The sequence below is a fragment of the Dipodomys spectabilis genome, unplaced genomic scaffold (assembly GCF_019054845.1).
Source record: "Dipodomys spectabilis isolate Male_0828 unplaced genomic scaffold, ASM1905484v1 ptg000544l, whole genome shotgun sequence".
Taxonomy (NCBI): Eukaryota; Metazoa; Chordata; class Mammalia; order Rodentia; family Heteromyidae; genus Dipodomys; species Dipodomys spectabilis.
The window spans coordinates 452,732-471,225 of NW_024871221.1; the positions used below are offsets into that span (position 1 = coordinate 452,732).

The window sequence follows — 18,494 nt, forward strand, 5'->3', positions numbered from 1 at the left end:
AGGAGCGCTGGGAAGGGGAGAAGTCACTCTGAGAAATGGGCAGTACATTTTTGTCTATGGGGAAATACAGGAATGGGCTTGGACCATGAGCCAAACACATATCCAATGTGTGTCTGGACTGGAATCGTTGGTCCACAGCTTAAACCCTTGGGCTCCATGTGTTTAGAAAAACAATGCTGGGTTTGTCTTTAAAGGAGGACCTGACAGACCTGTTGGGGTTTTTTGCCATGAGTCATGAGCACAGATGTGTCCCTGGGAACACAGGGTAGTGGACAGATCAGTCTGAAGGCAGACCCAGGCAGGCTGCACAGAGAGGCCCATGCTCCTGGTTTGAAGTAGGACTGAGTTCATGAGATACCAGAGGCAGGCACTACACAAACACTAGGACCTGAGCAGCTACCTTCTCCTGGAGGGAGCAGTACTGGGGCTTGAACTCAGGTCTTGTACTTGAGCCATGGCCCCTGCCCTTTTTGTTACAGATTGTTTTTCAGATAGGGTCTCATGTTCTTGTCCCTGAGTGGGATCCTCCTGCATAGCTGGGATCACTGAGGCACACCAATAACCCTGGCGTATCGACCAAGATCGAGTATTGCTAACCTTTTGTTTGAGATGGCCTTGAACTGTGATTTTCCAGATTTCTATTAACTTTTTAAATGGGACTGTGTGTGAAGTACATAGGTCCCACTGCAGCTGAATGAGACTCAATGGATTTGGCTTAGTGGAGCTGAGTCTACTGAGGATATACCCTAGCCACCAGCAGATACCTCTGCAGTGTCCCTAACCTCTATGTGGCCACAGCAGAAAGGGATGTCAAGGCTCAGGCCAGGCTTAGTGCTAGAGTACCTGATTAGGAGGCCGCTGGCCCCAGGTTCTAGTCTAGCACTGCCCCCTAAAGGCCTAACACAGCCAGAGATTATCCATATGACACTTAACAATTTAAATATTCAGGTTGAAGCTGGTAGCTCACACCTATAATCCTAGCAACTCCAGAGGTTGAGATATGAGGACTGTGGTTTGAAGCCAGCCCAGACAGGAAAGTCTGTGAGACTCTTTATCTCCAATTAACCTCGAAAAAAATCCAAAGAGCTGAAGTGGAGCTATGGCTCAGGTGGTAAAGCACTAGCCTTGAGTACAATAGCTTAAAGACACAGTGTCTAGGCCCAGAGTTTAAGCTTCAGGACCAGGGGGAAAAAACATTCAGGTCACAACAATCATGTTAGCTGGGCGCGGGTGGCTCACGCCTGTAATCCTAGCTACTCAGGAAGCTAAGATCCGAGGATCGCAGTCCAAAGCCAGCCCAGGGAAGGAAAGTCCGTGAGACTCTTATCTCTAATGAACCACCAAAAACCAGAAGTAGTGCTGTGGCTCAAGTGGCAGAGTGCTAGCTTTGAGCTGAAATGCTGAGGGACAGTGCCCAGGCCTAGAGTTCAAGCCCCACAACCAAAAAAAAAAAAAAAAAAAAATCAAGGAACTGGCCAGGTACCAGCTGGGGCAGAAAAATCTGAGAGAGACTATCTCCAATTAACCAGCAAAAAAGCTGGACTAGAGAGAGGCATGGCTTAAGTGGTAGAGTGCCAATCATGAGTAGAAAAGCCAAGGCGGAGTTGAGGAACTGGCAATTCATATGGCAGGAGGTAAGCTAAGAGGTCCTAGCTGGACGCCATGGTAGCAGGGGCTCCTCACTGGGCAACCCTGAAGGAGACTTGTGGGCTGGTCCGGCTTGCACTGCCCTCTGTGCTAGCACCAAGGTGGGGCACAGACCTGCCCTACATGTCTCAGACTGTCCTACAAGAGGCGTGAGGGCAGGGAAGCCCCTAAGTCTAGCCAGCAGTCCGAAGGAGAAGGTCAGACGCAGGCAGTGTCTGGCCCCGTGCCATCTCTGTGGACACAGTACTAGATCAAGCCACAGAGCCTCCAGGACAGGCTGCTCCAAGTTTTTTTAGGCTGCACACTGAAAGTACCAGTGACAAGAACACAAGGTGATCTTGTGCCTGAGCAGGTTGGGCTATAAAAGCCCAAGTCAGAACCAACTACAAGTCAGCTGTCCAGAGGGTATTCCCAAGGTGAAACACTACAACAGACTAGCCAAGCACAAAGCCTGGTGCCTAGAGCAGAGCAAGACTTACTGATCTTATCTACACTTCCCGCCTAGCTAGAAGGACAGGCACATGCAATCACACAAGCTTTTTTTATCTGCTGAGATGAGTTCTCGTAAATCCAGGCTGACTTCACACTGTAATCCTCTGTATCTCAGCCTTTTAAGTAGCTAGGATTTCATTCAGTTTTTTTTTTTAACTCTGAATACCATGCCTACCATAAACAAGCATGTGACGCTTAGCTGCAGGACCAGTGAGCAAGCAGCACTGGCTCCCATGTTCCCAGCCATGACACATCAGTCATTCAGCATCACACCCCAGCACAGCGCTACACTTGTGAAATACCATATGCCTCAACCATTCCGGAGACAGGAAGACATGTGACGTTACTAAGTAGTTTACCTTTCTACGATGCTTCCTTAAATCACTAGGCTGATAGATGCATGCAAAGAAATGAAGAGAAATCAGATTTACCACACACTTTGAAGTTAAATTTCAAGCATTAATACAGACAAACAGATATTAAATGGAAATGACAGGGCAGATATAAGTGACAAAGAATTTAGAAAAATATTTCTGTAAGCAGAATAAACAGAACACATTTTCAATGTAAACTTAATAAAAATTATTCATCAGAGAACCACTATACATTAGTGTTCAGAGATAAAATTCTATTTGAACACACTGTAACTTACTGAAACATGGCTTCTACAACAAAGGGCCCTAATGATTATCTTCTCCAAGTCAACTCTCTGTGTAACTTAGCTTTAATACAAAACAGAATTGTGAACATTCTAATTGGTCCTAACTTATTGTAACACCTATTATTAAAGCAAAACAAACTTACTTTTAGTTAATAATCTATTGGACATTAATGCAAAATCCTTACCTAGAATTTGATTTACAACTTCTTAAAAATAAATTTATTGCGTAAAGCAAGGTATCCTGTGAAAATATGTAAGAACAAAAGCTAGCATAGTATCAGGTAAAATCTTACATCTTATGATGCATGTAAGACATTTCATTAAAAATCATCTATAACAGATACCCTCAGTAAGCTGATGATACTGACGTCTCGATTACAACCACCTTTAAGAGCTGAATGCACACTTTATGCACGGAGTTTCTGCTGATTCCACACTCACCGGCTCATCTGTTTATATAGCAGTGTCTCACTGCCGAGTCACACAGATTGTGGGTGTAGAAACACTCAACCAACTATCCCATGACTGTGTCCTTTATAATGCAAAGGACTTTTTATGAAAACTCTCGACCAGCCACTGCATAGGCTAGTGCAGCACAGATCTGCCCTGGTGGCCAGGTCCCCAGGCAGGTCATGAAGAGGGTCAGAGCATGGGCCACTGGATGGACACATATCGAACGATGGAGACCTGGGGCCTGGATCCAAAGTGACACACACAAGGATGACGACAGAAGCAGATCCTGCCAGCTAGCACACTGCCTATGAAGCTAGGAAAACGCATAGTTACTGCTAAAGTGGCAGGAAGGAAATAAGGATGAGGACCCAAAAGAACCCATCAGAGTGTAAAATATTTCCTGACTAGCAAGTGATGTACATTATAAAAACTCTGTGTCAAAACAGCACCAAATAGACTGCTGACCACTTACTATGCCGCTAAACGATTTAATGACGTGAGCAACAATGAGACTGCAGTGCATCTGGAAAGGGCCGAGGAGGTGATTCAGGTGTGGCTGGAGAGTCATCTCACAGGCAGAACAGCCTATACCCAGGATGGAAGTGGCCCCAGCGAGGAGTGAAGCCCCCAGCCTCTAAGAGGCCTTAGGTGGCTGCAGAACCTCCTCGGCCTTGTTTCCTGACCTCATTCCTGGAGCCCCCTGAAGGTCTCTACAGTAACCAGATGCACACCACTCCGTATACTGAGACATCTGTCTGCGTTTTCTTTTGTTAATTGTCTATTCCTACAAAACATGAAGTATTTTCCCATCTGGCTGCTGTGCCTTGCACAAACCCCTGTCTAGTATTACATAACTAAACGTTGCTCTGATAACTTGGTTACATCAAAATTTACTTGGCATAGTTGAATGGTTAAATACTAGCTAGTGAAAAAAATGTGCCCTTAAAATAACACATCAACTTGATTTTCATCTGGGTAAAGAGATGTGGGTTCTGAGTGTGACTTCACACAGGGTGCTTACCAGAGTCATGACGCCCAGTCTGTCCACCTCCCGAGCGGGGCTATGAGGCACCCTTCTTGGGGTGGAGCGGCCGCTTCCTGGAGGGGAGGAGCTGGCAAGTGAGGAAGCAGGGTAGGGGGGAATGGAGCTCATCGACCTAAAACGACCAAGGTTGTCTAAACTCCCACTGCCGACTCGACTCTCAATCTCCTCTGCCCTTTGCTCTGTGCTCTCCTTCTCTTCTTGGATCAACCTAAAATCAAAGCAACAACAGTCACCATCTCTCCAGCAGCAAACAAACGTCAGGGTGTACACAATGAGGAGCTTTGTTCTGTATCTGTGAGCAAACTACATCGAACACTTAGCAAAACTCTTCTACTCCCTCATGAACAATAAACAGTAAACTTCCCACTGAGTCTTGCTAAAATGGTTCTATCATTTGTATTTGCTTTTACATAGAGGAGGCTGGTTGGCACCTACTTCTATGGTTGTAGCTATTAATCTCCTTGCTAAAGCAATGGGGTAAACCTTATGACTCTTAGCCAGGTGCCAGTGGCTCACACCTGTAAGTAATCCTAGCTACTCAGGAGGCTGAGATCTAAGGATCACGGTTCAAAGCCGGCCCAGACAGGAAAGCCCATGAGACTCTTATTTTAGAAAACCAGAAGTGGTGCTGTGGCTCAAAGTGACGGAGCACTAGCCTTGAGCTGAAGAGCTCAGGGACAGAGCCCAGGCCCAGAGTTCAAGCCCCAAGACCAACAAAAAATAAAATAAAATAAACTTTATGATTCTTACCTCCCTACTCTTAAAACAAAGCTGTACATTTAGCTACAGATTTCACTGAAACTCAGGAACCCTGACACAAAGAACTGACCTACGGCTGGGAAGGTGGCTTGCCTTGCATGTATGAGGCGCTGAGTTGGATTCCTCGGCACCACATGAGCAGAAAAAGCCGGAAGTGGCGCTGTGACTCGGTGGTAGAGCGCTAACCTTGAGCTGAAGAGCTGAGGGGCAGTGCCCAGGCCCAGAGTTCAGGCCCCATGACCAGCCCCCTCACCCACCCAAAAAAAAGAACCAATCCCCGTGGGAGTTCCCAGTGTTTCACTGCGCACTGCTTAGATTTCGGTATAAGCTGCAGGGGTGGACCAGTCTGGACTTCAAGACTAACTCTTCTGCCACACAGCACTACAGATGACCCAACACAGCTGTAATACCTGACTATACCAATAACAACTGTTCCAAAGAGCACAGAAGCCTTATTGTGACCCTTCAGCTAAAGTTCTACTTCAATATTCTAAGAAAAGTTATTTATTATTACTAACAGAAAGCAGTTTAGAAGCCAAGGATGTATCTTACTCTCTGTATCTGATCAACTTGATTAATAAAGAATATTTTTATCAAGCAATACTGTCAAAAGCAAACGCTAAATGGAAGTAAATTTCTCCATTTCCCGCAGCAGTGGGAAAGGCTCTCTTTCCACACCCACCACCTGCAGATTCAGCTGGCGTCAGAAACCCAGGCAGCAGCTCACTTTGCTCTGAAGCCCGTGTGCTTGGGAAGTTGGCCATGCTGACCTCTCCTCTGCCTGGCCCTCTCCAGAAAGGAAAGGGCACTTCCCCCCTTTCCATTTTGTAGAACAAAGTAGCAATGCCCTTAGCTCTCAGCAAGGTCCTGCTGGCTGCTGTTTGCAAGGGCCCAGGCCTGGTTGGGGTTCTACCTGGTCTCAGCCCATGCAGCTCTTAGGGCACTGTGACCTAGTGCTGTGCCCCAACGCCACCCTCCTGACCACAACGGGGTCCTAAGGCCTCTCACCCACTGCATGGGCAATGCGTGGCTCCGATTCCACAGGCAGCCGCTGTTGGGCCACATCCTATTATAACAGCTACCAGAGTTACTGAAGAAAAAACCCTTTAAGACATCGATGACAGTGAGAAAAGTCAGATGACAGTTGTTGGCCCTCATTTTCCTTCTGAGGAAGAAGTAGGAAACCCTGTGCCCAGCATGAGGGTGTGCAACAGGAACTGGATGGCGGGCTTGTGGGCATAAGGCTGTGTGCTGACCATGCTAGGGGATGCATGGGGACTGCGAGGCTCGGAGTCAAGGGGCACTCTGCTTGGGCAGGTTGGTAAGTAGCAATCTACTTCCCACCACACTCTCCATCCTCTGCTGGCATGTCTCCTTGTCCCTCTGTCATCCAGCACTGGCTGATGGCTCATAGGGTACACACACATCTTCCCTGTGTACCACTGTCCTGCAAGGCACAACTCTCTGGATGGCCCTGGACCCTCCAGCTGGGTCTCTCCATTTGTCTTCCACCACTGGGAAGGGCACTGAATACCTTCCTCCCAGCATCCTATACCGAAGCCTGAGTCCTGTGATTGTGGGGAGGCTGCTTGGGTTATCTGAGCTGGAATCTAAAATTCTTCACACTGGCTTTCAGCTCGTCATGATGGGCCCCTGGGCCAATGGGAGCACGCTGGCCCTACGTACTGCAGGCGCCGCTGGGAATGGGCCCCCAGCATACCTGATCTCCTTATTGATGGCATCCAGCTGCTCCTGAAGCATCATGGCCAGTGTCTGTGCATCAGCCTGCCCACTGGGCGACAGCAAGTCCACCGAGCTCAGCAGAGGGTCCCTGTCATCTTCACCGTCAGACACATCCACATCACTCTCGAACGCCTGGGCCACATTTGCCAAGACGCTGGCCTGCTGGGCTCGTTCCCAATCTTGCTCATTGAGAGTTTGCACCTGTTGATGGGAAAACACATCTTAGCACATTCAGCAACAGGCCTTATTCGGTCATCAAAAAGTCAGCAACAGGCCTTATTCGGTCATCAAAAAGGTCAATGTTTTAAATAGAGGCCCAGAGAGTATGGAAAGATGGATGGGTCACCTCCTCAAGCTGCTGATATATGCTAACCAGATGGTATTTAAGACAGGAGAAGCTGGGAACTGGCGGCTCACATTTGTAATCCTAGCTACTCAGAAGGCTGAGATCTGAGGATCATGTTCTAAAGCCAGCCCAGGTAGGAAAGTCCATGAGACTTTTATTTCCAATGAACCACCAGAACACCAGAAGTAGGGCTGTGGCTCAACGTGACAGAGCACTGGCCTTGAGCAAAAGAACTCAGGAGCAGCACCCAGACCCTGAGTTCAAGTGCCATGACCTAATAAACAAACAAACAAATAAATAAATGAGACAGGGAATAGTCATCCAATCACTCAGCAGGCTATGATAGGAAGACTTTTAAATCAAGTCCAGTCTGGACTAAGTAGTGAGATCTTGACTCAACAAAACATTTAAAGGAGCCAAGCACCGGTGGCTCACGCCTCTAATCCTAGCTACTCAGGAGGCTGAGATCTGAGGATCATGGTTCAAAGCCAACCTAGGCAAGAAGCCTGTGAGACCCTATCTTCCATTAACCACTAGAAAACCAAGGAACTATGGTTCAAAGTGACAAGAGCACTAGCCTTGAGCAAAAAGAACTTAAGAGACAGTGCCCAGGCCCAAATTCAAGCCCCCAAACCCACCAAAACATAAAAAATAAAAATAAAAGGAAGAAGAAAAAGACAAAGAACTGGGAGAGGAGGCTAATACAGTGTTCGGACCACCTTGTGTGTGCCTGACATGTGACTCGTGACTGGGAGATAGCAATCAAACAAAAACTGAACATTAAAACCAGATATCCATCTTGGCTCCAACCGGTGCTCTTTAATGGGAAGTAAAAAATGACCCAACTTGTTGAGTGCCAGTGAATCACATCTCTGATCCTAGCTACAGGTAGGAGCTGAGATCTGAGGATCACAGTTCAAGGCCAGCCCCAGCAAACAAATCCAAGAGATTCATATCTCCAACTAACCAGCAGAAAGCCATAAGTGGAGGTATGTCTCCAGTGACAGAGTTCCAGCCTTGAACAAAAAAAGCCAAGAGAGGGTGTGAGGCCCTGAGTTCAAGCACCAGTATGGGAAAAGCACGAGTAGGGAAAAATGATCAAACTCCATACCAGTTGGATTCACTTAGCTACACAGCCACTACCACACCCCATGTCAGTAGTGCCAAGGTGATCCTGAGCTCCAAGCTTCCCTTTCCTGAGCCCAGTCCCTTGCCATCCAGGTGGCAGGCAGCTGGCAGAGGTGGATTTTTTTAGAGCAGCAGCTCGCGTGTAAGACTTGAATTTGTAATCAGAACACACACAGGACAGCCGGGTGTGATAATTTCACACTCCCCTTTCTGATCTCACCCCTGTTCTGTGGGGGTGAGAACCTGCCCTGATCCCTAGGACCTCCTCCCTCCTAGGGAGCGCTCCGTCCTATTAAGCTAAGAACAGTTACTCTTGCCTCCTACCTCAAAACAAACAATCACAAAACCTTCACCTCCACTCCAGTCTTCTGCCTCCTGCCCCCCCACTTCTCTGCTCTGCCGTGTGAAACCTCTGTAGCTGCTCGTTCCCGCTGTTCTGGGCATCACACTCACCAGCAGAACTGCAGCAGGGCAGTGCTGTAAGACCTCATCTCTCCTGGCTTCCTCCTACCTGACGCTCTGTTCCATGTCCCTCTGGCTTAAGTCTGGTGGCTCAATGGACTGTGGCCCTGCCAGCTGCTTCCGTGAATGATCACACCTTGTCTCACATCTTTAAATGCCACCTGCAGACAATGCTCACAACCGCTCCCCCTCCAGCCACACCTAGTTTTTTATCCCCAGTTCTGGGTGACTGCATTTTCTGCAGCTGACTCCTCCCTCGATAGGCCTGTCAACCTGAACACAGCCACGGCTCAGGTCCACCTTCCCCACCCACCTCAGGAAGCAGACTCCATCCTTGTAGATGCAGAAGCCATACCCTCCATCCTTTGCCCTGCGCGTCACACTGCACACCTGCTCCCTCAGCAGGCCCTGCTGCGCCTGACAGTCCAGAATCAGATCCATCCCTGCCCTCTTCCTGCAGCCCTCTGCTCTCACATCATCCTCATGGTGATGGCTCTTGGCTACTCTGGTTAAGATTCTCCTCATCACTCTGCAACTCAGGCACGTGGCACCCTCCCTCGTGTCCTGCTTATTACCATCTGACAGAATGGGATGGATGAGAAATATGTCCACAAACTCTGTAGCTTTAGAAGTGTGTGACTTCCAGGATGAGGAGGCGGCAAGCGCCTTCTCCTGGCAGTCTCCAAACGTGTGCTCTGAGGGAAGGACCCTCAGGCACCTAGCTACGTGAGTACGCCTGCTGCCTTCCCACAGCTGTAGGCAAAGGAGTGCCTGCGCCTGAGGCATCCTTCGGGTGACTCTTGGACTCACCTGCGAACTGTCAAGTTCACTGAGGTCCCCACTCGGCCTGGTCACCAGCTGGGTATGTGGCACTGGATCACCAGCCCCAGGCTACACCTCACCAATGGCTCATTCCTCCTCACTAAGCTGTGTGCTCCGGGACACGGACACTGCGCCTGCCCTGCAGGTGACCATGGCCACAGAGTGGACACTGAGGTGGATCCCAGCCCATGCTGTGGCAGAGGTCAGTGCGAGGATGCTGCAGCCGGCTCTGGGCAGCACCTGGGGGAGTCTTCAGAACTGGTCACCAGGGGAAAGGCTGCTTCCCCACCACAAAGCGAGCAGCTCCACTCCATCACCAGGCTGACCAAACGCACACCCAAACTCACAACCGTGACTGAAGTCAACCTTTTGTCTTCGTAAGCAGACTGTCTCAGATATGTATTCCGGTAGCAGAAATGTATTCATTTAGCCAAAACGTGTACTCATTTAACCAACATTTGTGTTAAAGGAAAAGAAAAAAGAACAGCAGCAACAAAAAAAGCAAGCATGACCTTCAAGTAACTCGTAGCAGAAAAGCCAGGAGACAGGCACGGGGGAGAAGTCACAGAGGCAGAAGACAGTGGAAGGGAGGGCTCCAGGACAGAGGTGAGGGTGGACAGTGGAGGGGAGGGCTCCAGGACAGAGGTGAGGGTGGACAGTGGAGGGGAGGGCTCCAGGACAGAGGTGAGGGTGGACAGTGGAGGGGAGGGCTCCAGGACAGAGGTAAGGGTGGACAGTGGAGGGGAGGGCTCCAGGACAGAGGTGAGGGTGGACAGTGGAGGGGAGGGCTCCAGGACAGAGGTGAGGGTGGACAGTGGAGGGGAGGGCTCCAGGACAGAGGTGAGGGTGGACAGTGGAGGGGAGGGCTCCAGGACAGAGGTGAGGGTGGACAGTGGAGGGGAGGGCTCCAGGACAGAGGTGAGGGTGGACAGTGGAGGGGAGGGCTCTGGGATAGAGGTGAGGGTGGACAGTGGAGGGGAGGGCTCCAGGACAGAGGTGAGGGTGGACAGTGGAGGGGAGGGCTGAGGGACAGAGGTGAGGGTGGACAGTGGAAGGGAGGGCTGGGGGGGCAGAGGTGAGGGTGGACAGTGGAGGGGAGGGCTGGGGGGGCAGAGGTGAGGGTGGACAGTGGAGGGGAGGGCTGGGGGAGCAGAGGTGAGGGTGGACAGTGGAGGGGAGGGCTCCGGGACAGAGGTGAGGGTGGACAGTGGAGGGGAGGGCTGGGGGGACAGAGGTGAGGGTGGACGGTGCAGGGGAGGGATTGGGGGGGGGCGCGGAGGCCTTGCCTTGGAGGGCTCGTCCCGCAGAGCCGCCAGCCGGCCTTTCTGGGGGCGCCGTAGCACGGCACTGGTGCTGAAGGCGTCCGTGTGCCCATCCGCCACGGGGAACCGGAAATCCGGGACACTGCCCAGGTGGGGTCTGCTGAAATGTCAAAGGAAAGGGTGTTATTAGAACAGTCCAGTAACTGGGTGACTTGTCATTCAGCTGGAAACTGGCCATCTGGAAAATGCGTGCTCTCATGCAGGAAAAGGTAGGCAAGAAGGCAGGCCACCTGTGAGTGCCTCCAGAGCCACACGTTGCTACTGCTAGGCAGCCATTTACTGCTCATGGGGCAGGAGAAGCGCATGGTGGCACACAGGGAGGAGCAGGGAGTCCAGCCACCCGGTCTGAAAATCTGCCTTCAGCTAAGTTCAGGTCCTGTGCTTCCCTGGCTGACCAGCAGGGCGCCTGGCTGCCACATCCAGGCTTTCCCCGGACGCCAAGATCCCTGTGGGAGAGGCACCAGCCACAAGTGCTCCTGGAGGCCCTGAATGCCGCTGAAGTCCTTTCAGCTTGTCTGGGGAGGCTGGGGCTGGCTTCTAGGTTTCTGAACCCAAGACACAATTGTGCACAGTGAGGCCACAGAAACCAATCCTCAGGCTGAAGGAGTCTCCAGAAAAGGGGGTAGAGAGAGGGCTGGACCAACCAAGATGGCAGAGCTGAGGAGCAGTGGCCATTCCATTCCCATGGGCCAGGCACAGCGGGGCAGCGGGAGTCAGTCATGGCGCCCACCACCACGTCCATCCTGGGGCAGCCTTGTTTCTGCTTCCTCTAAGCTCTTAGTTCCTGAGAATGGAGGCTGCTGTGGGATGCTCTGCAGTGAAGCCCACACTACCCAGCAGGATGGCTGTGCCTCAGACCCAGGCTCTTCATTCCTCCTACCCAGGGCCCATGCCATCCTGTGGTGACCAGTGTCTTTCTAAGTCTGACATGGAGTCTCCAGATCCACCTCCTGGCACTGTCCCCTTGGGGTTCCCAGAGCTAACACCTCCTCTCCCTTGTCACATGCCATTTATCACACCCCAGGCTAGGCAAGCCTATCTTAAAACTTGCCCTTGGCCAGACGGCTGTAATCCTACCTACTCAGGAGGCTGAGATCTGAGATTCATGGTACAAAGCCAACCCAGGCAGGAAAGTCTGTGAGACTCATATCTCCAATTAACCACTCAGAAAACAGGAAGTGGCGCTGTGGCTCAAGTGGTGGAGTGCTAGCCTTGAGCTGAAGAGCTGAGAGACAGTGCCCAGGCCCAGAGTTCAAGCCCCAAGACCAACCAAAAACAAAAAACACACACACAAAAAAAACTTACCCTTCTTTTTTTGTTAGTCGTGGGGCTTGAACTCAGGGCCTGGGCGCTGTCCCTCAGCTCTTCAGCTCAAGGCTAGCGCTCTACCACTTGAGCCACAGTGCCACTTCCGGCTTTTTCTGCTTATGGGGTGCTGAGGAATTGAACCCAGGACCCATTGCATGCAAGGCAAGCGCTCTACCACTGAGGCACCTTCCTAGCCTTGCCCTTTTTATTTTTTTAAACCAATCATGGGGCTTGAACTCAGGGTCTGAGTGCTGTTCCTGAGCTCTGTTGCTCAAGGCTAGCACTCTACCATTTAAACCACAGCTCCACTTCCACCTTTTTGGTGGTTCACTGGAGGTAAGTCTCTGGGACTTCCCTGTCTGGGCTGGCTTCAAGCTAAAATCCTCAGATCTGGCCTTCTGAGTAAGTAGGGTTACAGGAGTGAGCCACTGCTGCCCAGCTTCCCCCTTCCTTTTGTTGCCACTTCAACCTCTCTCCTCTTTATTACTACAGCTGTTAGTTCAAGAAAGCCATACATCAAAGTCAGGAGATATGTGGAATCACAGCACTCAGAAGGCAGAGGAACGAAGACTGAAAGCCAGCTTCACAAGCCTCCTGCCAAAAAAGGACTGAGAACCTGGCTCAAGCAGCAGAGCACCTGCCTAACCAACAGGAGGCCTTGAGTCCAACCCTGAACACCACAAATCAAGTGGGGAGGATCACACATTGTGTTGTTAGTAACTGTTCAGACACACATCGCACCGCTCCTCCCTCACCTGGGCAGGACCTGTGGTGGCCAGGGCCCCACTGACCACATGAGCCTTTTAGGGTGCATTCCACCCCAGCTCTCCATCCTCCTGGCCCTCAGCAAGCAGTAGCACTGCCCCTGGAAAGTTCTCTGGTTATGCAGAAAGTCAACCTTTCTGGCTCTCTGAAACTGTCCTCAGTGCCTTCTCTTGCAGCTGTCTAGAAGTAGGTTCAATAAAGATGCCCTCACTTTTCCTAGTACCCAATGCACAAGTGTGTGCACTGGCTCTGCCCTCTCCACTAAACACGCTTCGAGCAAAAGCCTGTTTCCTGTAACCTGCGGTCACCAGGGAACCACTCGGGAACTTCTGCCAAAGTTTAATTTTCACTTGATGGTGGTTTTCTTCAAAGACACAAAATTTAAATATTTTAATAAGAACCACCTCCATCATAAAGTAAAAAAAAAACAATAAGGATGCAGGGTTGTATGTAGGCGTGTGACCAGATCCATTCACAGCCAAGTGACTCAGCCTGTATCAGCCTATCCCAAGTCATACCTCAGCCGATGTGACTATGATGGAGTCCCCTGAGCTCTGGCTGTACAGACACTCCTTCAGCACCAGCAGCGCTGTGCAGCGGGCAGCTCTTGAGAAGATGGGGTCTTTCTATAGCCCTGGACTCCGTGCTGTCCCCACAGCATCCGCATCACACTCTGTGGGAGTGGTCATGCCTACACTGAACCTGCTCTATTGTTTCTGAGTGTTTCCAGCCACACGCTGCCCTAGCACAAGTTCCTGCCTTGAGATGGATGCTTTACTCTCAAGATCAGGCCCTGTGCTATCTCCAACCACACTGCCACATGGCAAGGCGTACAAGGTGCTGAAACGCAGGGACTAGTTTGTTAACAACATACCCATGGTGAAGTGAGGCGCCTCTCAGTCTCATCTGGTCTAGTTCGGCCCTCAGCGCTTCAATGTTGAGGACTAGCTGGTCCTGTAAGACAGCAGATGATTTATAGTAAAAGCTCTCTTTCATGTTAAAGAAGTATTTGCAGCCGGGCGCTGGTGGCTCAGGCCTGTAATCCTAGCTACTCAGGAGGCTGAGATCTGAGGATTGCGGTTCAAAACCAGCCCAGGCAGAAGAGACCGTGAGACTCCTATCTCCAATAAACCACCAGAAAACCAGAAGTGGCGCTGTAGCTCAAGTGGTAGTGCGCTCGCCTTGAGCTGAAGAGCTGAGGGACAGTGCCCAGGCCCAGAGTTCAAGCCCCACGGCCGACCAAAAAAAAAAGAAAAGTAGTATTTGCAGGGAGAGAGCAAGGGAAGGGATGACATTGTTCAAAAAGGAATATATTCATTTACCTAACTTTTGGGGTTGTTTTTGTTTGTTTTTGGTAGTGAGGCTTGAACTCTGGGCCTGGGCACTGTCCCTCAGCTCTTCAGCTCAAGGCGAGTGCTCTACCACTTGAGCCACGGCGCCACTTCCGGTTTTCTGGCGGCTTATTGGAAAGATGAGTGTCACAGACTTTCCAGCTGGGGCTGGCTTTGAACCACGATCCTCAGATCTCAACCTCCTAAGTAGCTAGGATATGAGCCACCGGCACACAGCTTACCTGACTTTTGTAACCATAGCCTTTCTATCACCTTTATAATAACAATTTTTTTTAAAAATTTGCATTGAACACACATAAATGTTGAACATAACTGTAGCAGGTTAAATTAGCAGTTATAAGTACCATTTCCCACCTGAGAAAATTTTCTCCATGAGTTATGTGATAAACAAACTGACTACCAAATTCACCTATAGCCTGTTGAATGAAAAGGTGTGAATTAGTCACAGAAATGTTTCAGAATCTTAGAGAACAGAATAGTGCTCTGTACTGTTTCTCACAGTCCCACATCTCTTATACAACACTCTCCTGTCCAGTGCAGAAATGACTGTCACACATGGCTTCCTGGCTATGAATACACAAACCCAAATGACGTGTGTAGTGACTCCAGAGTTCACACAAAGACTTAGTATAAAAATAATTATAAAGTAGCTTATTAATGTCACACTATATATAATGAAATAATAACATTTGGATATACTAGACTAAATAAAATTAATTTCACCTATTTACACTTCTTCAAATGCGGTTACCAGAAAGTCCCAGACTATATAGTCCATAATACATTTCTGTTTGACAGTATTGTTCCTTTTTTTATCCGTAGGGCTTTTTTCTTGGTATATATGGTGCTTTTTTCTTGGTTTGATTGGAACCCAGGGCCATACAAATGCTAGGCAAACTCTCTACCTCAGAGCTCCATCTACAGCTCTTATAGCACTGTTTTTGTTGTTATTTTATTGTTGTTTTATTTTGGCAGTACTGGGGTTTGAACTCAGGACCTCATACTTGCTAAGCAGGCATTCTACCCTGTGAGTAATGCCCCTAATCCCTGAAAGTATGTTTCTGATGAAAAGTTTATGCTAATTATTTTACTCTCAAACCCAAAAGGACTCAGGATTCTGAGCATGCATTTCAAATACAAAAGCAGTCGATTGCTTTTAAATCCACACGTGTTATGCATCTTATGCTGACAGACTGAGAGCACTCTGAGCTGACCTCAGCTTCCACTAAGCGTATGTGGTAACTATAACTGCCAGTCAGCTCCTAATGGCACTTAGTGACTCAGAGAAGACATTAGTACCTTATCATGCTGTGTTTCTTCCAATTGCTTCTTTGCATTTTCAACTTCTCGTAATAAAGAATTCTGGAAAAGATACAGAGTACTTCAGTGTTGATTCCCAGTAATCCAGTATGGCCACACTTGTGGAAAGCTATGGCACCGCACAGAAGGAAAGGTGAGATGGAAGCACTGAGGAGTGGCACCCAGTTAGCCTGACCACAGGGCACGGACAGCTGCACTCATTTCTCTGGCTCATATACAACTGGGTTCTTTTTGGATCAAATTTCCAAACATAAGCATGCTGAATCCATGGTATAAGTTTGTTTAGAGCAGGTAAACTGGCTTACACTGACTTTCAGGTTTGGCAATTCATTGGTGACTTGAGAAACATGAAATTTGTTTCACATGTAAAATTAAAATCTAAAATAAAAATATTCCTACCTGAGTTTGATCCACTGATGAAGAGGCGAGAGGAGCCACCCTGTGTGGTCTGTAATCATGCCTTTGTGCTTAGTTTTATGTAAAATACACGTGGAAAGTGGTAATCATCAGTCTCTGAACGGGATACAACTCTCCCTTGTGTGCCAACCTCAGGACGTTTCTGAGTGTCACCTCAAGGGACGTGGCACACTCATCAAACTGCTGCCTGCTCAGCCCTCTGTTCTGCAAGGACTCTGCAAGTAGCTAGTGTACCTTACATCTGAAGGGCTGGGAGCCAGGCTTATGCTGTGGGTGCTGGGAGCATGCTCGGCCTTCTTTAAACCAAGTGGAAGAGAAAGAAGGCAGGGCTTGGTACAGAACATTTGGTTTAACTTGATTCAATACCTTCTATGATGTCATGTGCCTAAAATGCTGCATCCAAAGGTTGGGTCAGATAGATTCTAGTGTAGGAAAGGGAGACTAGGGTTTACTGGCCAAATCCAGCCCATAATCTAGTTCTTTAAATTTAAAAAGAAATTTTTTTTTGAGACTAGGTCTTGTGATAATAGTCCAGGTTGGCCCTGAACTCATAATCCTCCTGCTTCTGCTTTTTGAATCCTAGGAATTCAGGCCAGTGCCACTATACCAAGCTTGTAAATAAAATTTTATTGGAACACAGCCATGTATGTTCATTTATGTGCTATCTCTGGCCGTTTGTCTGCTGGTACTCTACCATATGAACCATACCTCTAGTCTTTACCTGTCCAGGCCTTGGAAGAAACTACTTATCTACTTCTCTAATCAAGAACAGAAAGTAAGAACAAATAATTTGCCCCCAAAACAAATGCAGGAACAACAACAAATGCAGCCAACAACAAAATCAGCTCAGTGACTGGATGAGGCAGCTTGTCCCAGCCGCCACCTCCCCCAGGAGAGGCGGGGCTCGCTCAGCGGCAGGGCCCTGCAGTGCAGCCGCCTGACTACCTTGTCTTCCAGAGCAGCCATTCTCTCCTTCAGGTGAAGCTGAAGCCTCTCATTGGACTCTGAAAGAAGCTTGTCCACAGTGTCTGATAAACGCTTGTTATGCTCCTCATTCATCTTTTCTCTTTGTCTGGCCTAAAATAAGAGAAGCAGAGACTTCAGACTTGAAGCAGATATATAGTCATTCCATTAAGAGCAACAGGACCCAGCACGGAGCCACACATGTGCCACTGCGCCCGGTCTGCTCCTTCCCACTGCCATTCCTAGTCCAAAGGCAGGCAAGTAAGTCTTAGAAAGCCACTACTTAAAAGGGGATCTTCTAGAAATGCTAGCATTCAGGGGCTTGAGAAATGGTCTAGCCACCAGCTGTCAAATGGATGTAGAAGGTAGATTCATCAGTATCGAGTTGATATCTACATGCTGGCAGAGAAATTACCCTTGTATAAATGCATTTGAGACAAAAGATGAGTTAGGCCAGCTTCACGTGGCTCAGGGCTATACTCCTGGCTACTTAGGAGGCTGAGATCTGAGGATTGAGGTTCAAAGCCAGCCTGAGCAGAAAAGTCTGTGAGACTCTTACCTCCAATTAACAACCAAAAAGTCAGAAGTGGAGCTGTGGCTCAAGTGGTAGAGCACTAGCCTGAGCCACCAAAGCTCAAAGACAGAGCCCAGGTCCTGAGTTCAAGCCTCAGGATCACAAAAAAAAGATAAAAGACAAAAGATGCACTGGGGGGGGGGGGGGGGGGATGGGAAGGGATGGGAAGGGATGGGAAGGGAGGGGAAGGTATGGGAAGGGATGGGAAGGGATGGGAAGGGAGGGAAGGGGAAACAAAGGAGGAGGCTACAATGCCTGATAAGAAATGCACTCATTATCTTGCCCATGTAATTGTAACCCCTCTGTACAGTATTTTCACAATAAAAAAAAAAAAAGATACACTGAATTACCAGATGGCTTGCATCTATAATCCTAAATGTGGTTTGAAGCTGGCCCAAGCAAGAAAGACTGTGAAGACTCTTACCTCCAATTAACCACCAAAAAGCCATTAGTGGGGCTGTGGCTCAAGTGGTAGAACGCCAGCCTTGAACACAAAAAAAGCTCGACAGCCAGTGTCAGTGGTTCATACCTATAATCCTAGCTACTCAGAAAACTGAGATGTGAGGATTACAGTTTAAAGCCAGCCAAGGCAGGAAAGTCTGTTAGACTGAGACTCTCATCTCCAAGTAGCCACCAAAAAGTCTACAGTGGAGGTATAGCTCATAGCTCAAGTGGTAGAATACTAGCCTTGAGAGAGAGAGAAACACACACACACACACACACACCTGAATTACAAAGCAGAAGTGACACACACACACACACACACACACACACACACACACACACACACACACACACGCACACACACACCGAATTACAAAGCAGAAGTGAAAAGTATCAGTAGGGCCTGGGAGATGTTTTGTTATGCCAGTCCTGGGGCTTAAACTCAGGCTCTGGGCATTGTCCCTAAGCTTC

At 49.0% G+C, this 18,494-nt stretch overlaps 1 protein-coding gene across 4 annotated transcripts in view; it reads right to left on the bottom strand.

Annotated features, from left to right (window-relative positions):
* Positions 1 to 18,494, bottom strand: part of Ppfia1 (PTPRF interacting protein alpha 1) — a 100,234-nt gene that overhangs the window by 30,700 nt on the left and 51,040 nt on the right. For all 4 annotated transcript variants that reach the window (XM_042670370.1, XM_042670369.1, XM_042670368.1 and 1 more), the window contains 6 exons: positions 16,988 to 17,119; positions 15,605 to 15,667; positions 13,828 to 13,907; positions 10,845 to 10,980; positions 6,778 to 7,001; positions 4,275 to 4,506 (listed from right to left, as the gene is read on the bottom strand). In XM_042670370.1, the coding sequence (XP_042526304.1) occupies positions 4,275 to 4,506; positions 6,778 to 7,001; positions 10,845 to 10,980; positions 13,828 to 13,907; positions 15,605 to 15,667; positions 16,988 to 17,119 (867 nt within the window). The remainder of the gene's footprint in view (positions 1 to 4,274; positions 4,507 to 6,777; positions 7,002 to 10,844; positions 10,981 to 13,827; positions 13,908 to 15,604; positions 15,668 to 16,987; positions 17,120 to 18,494) is intronic.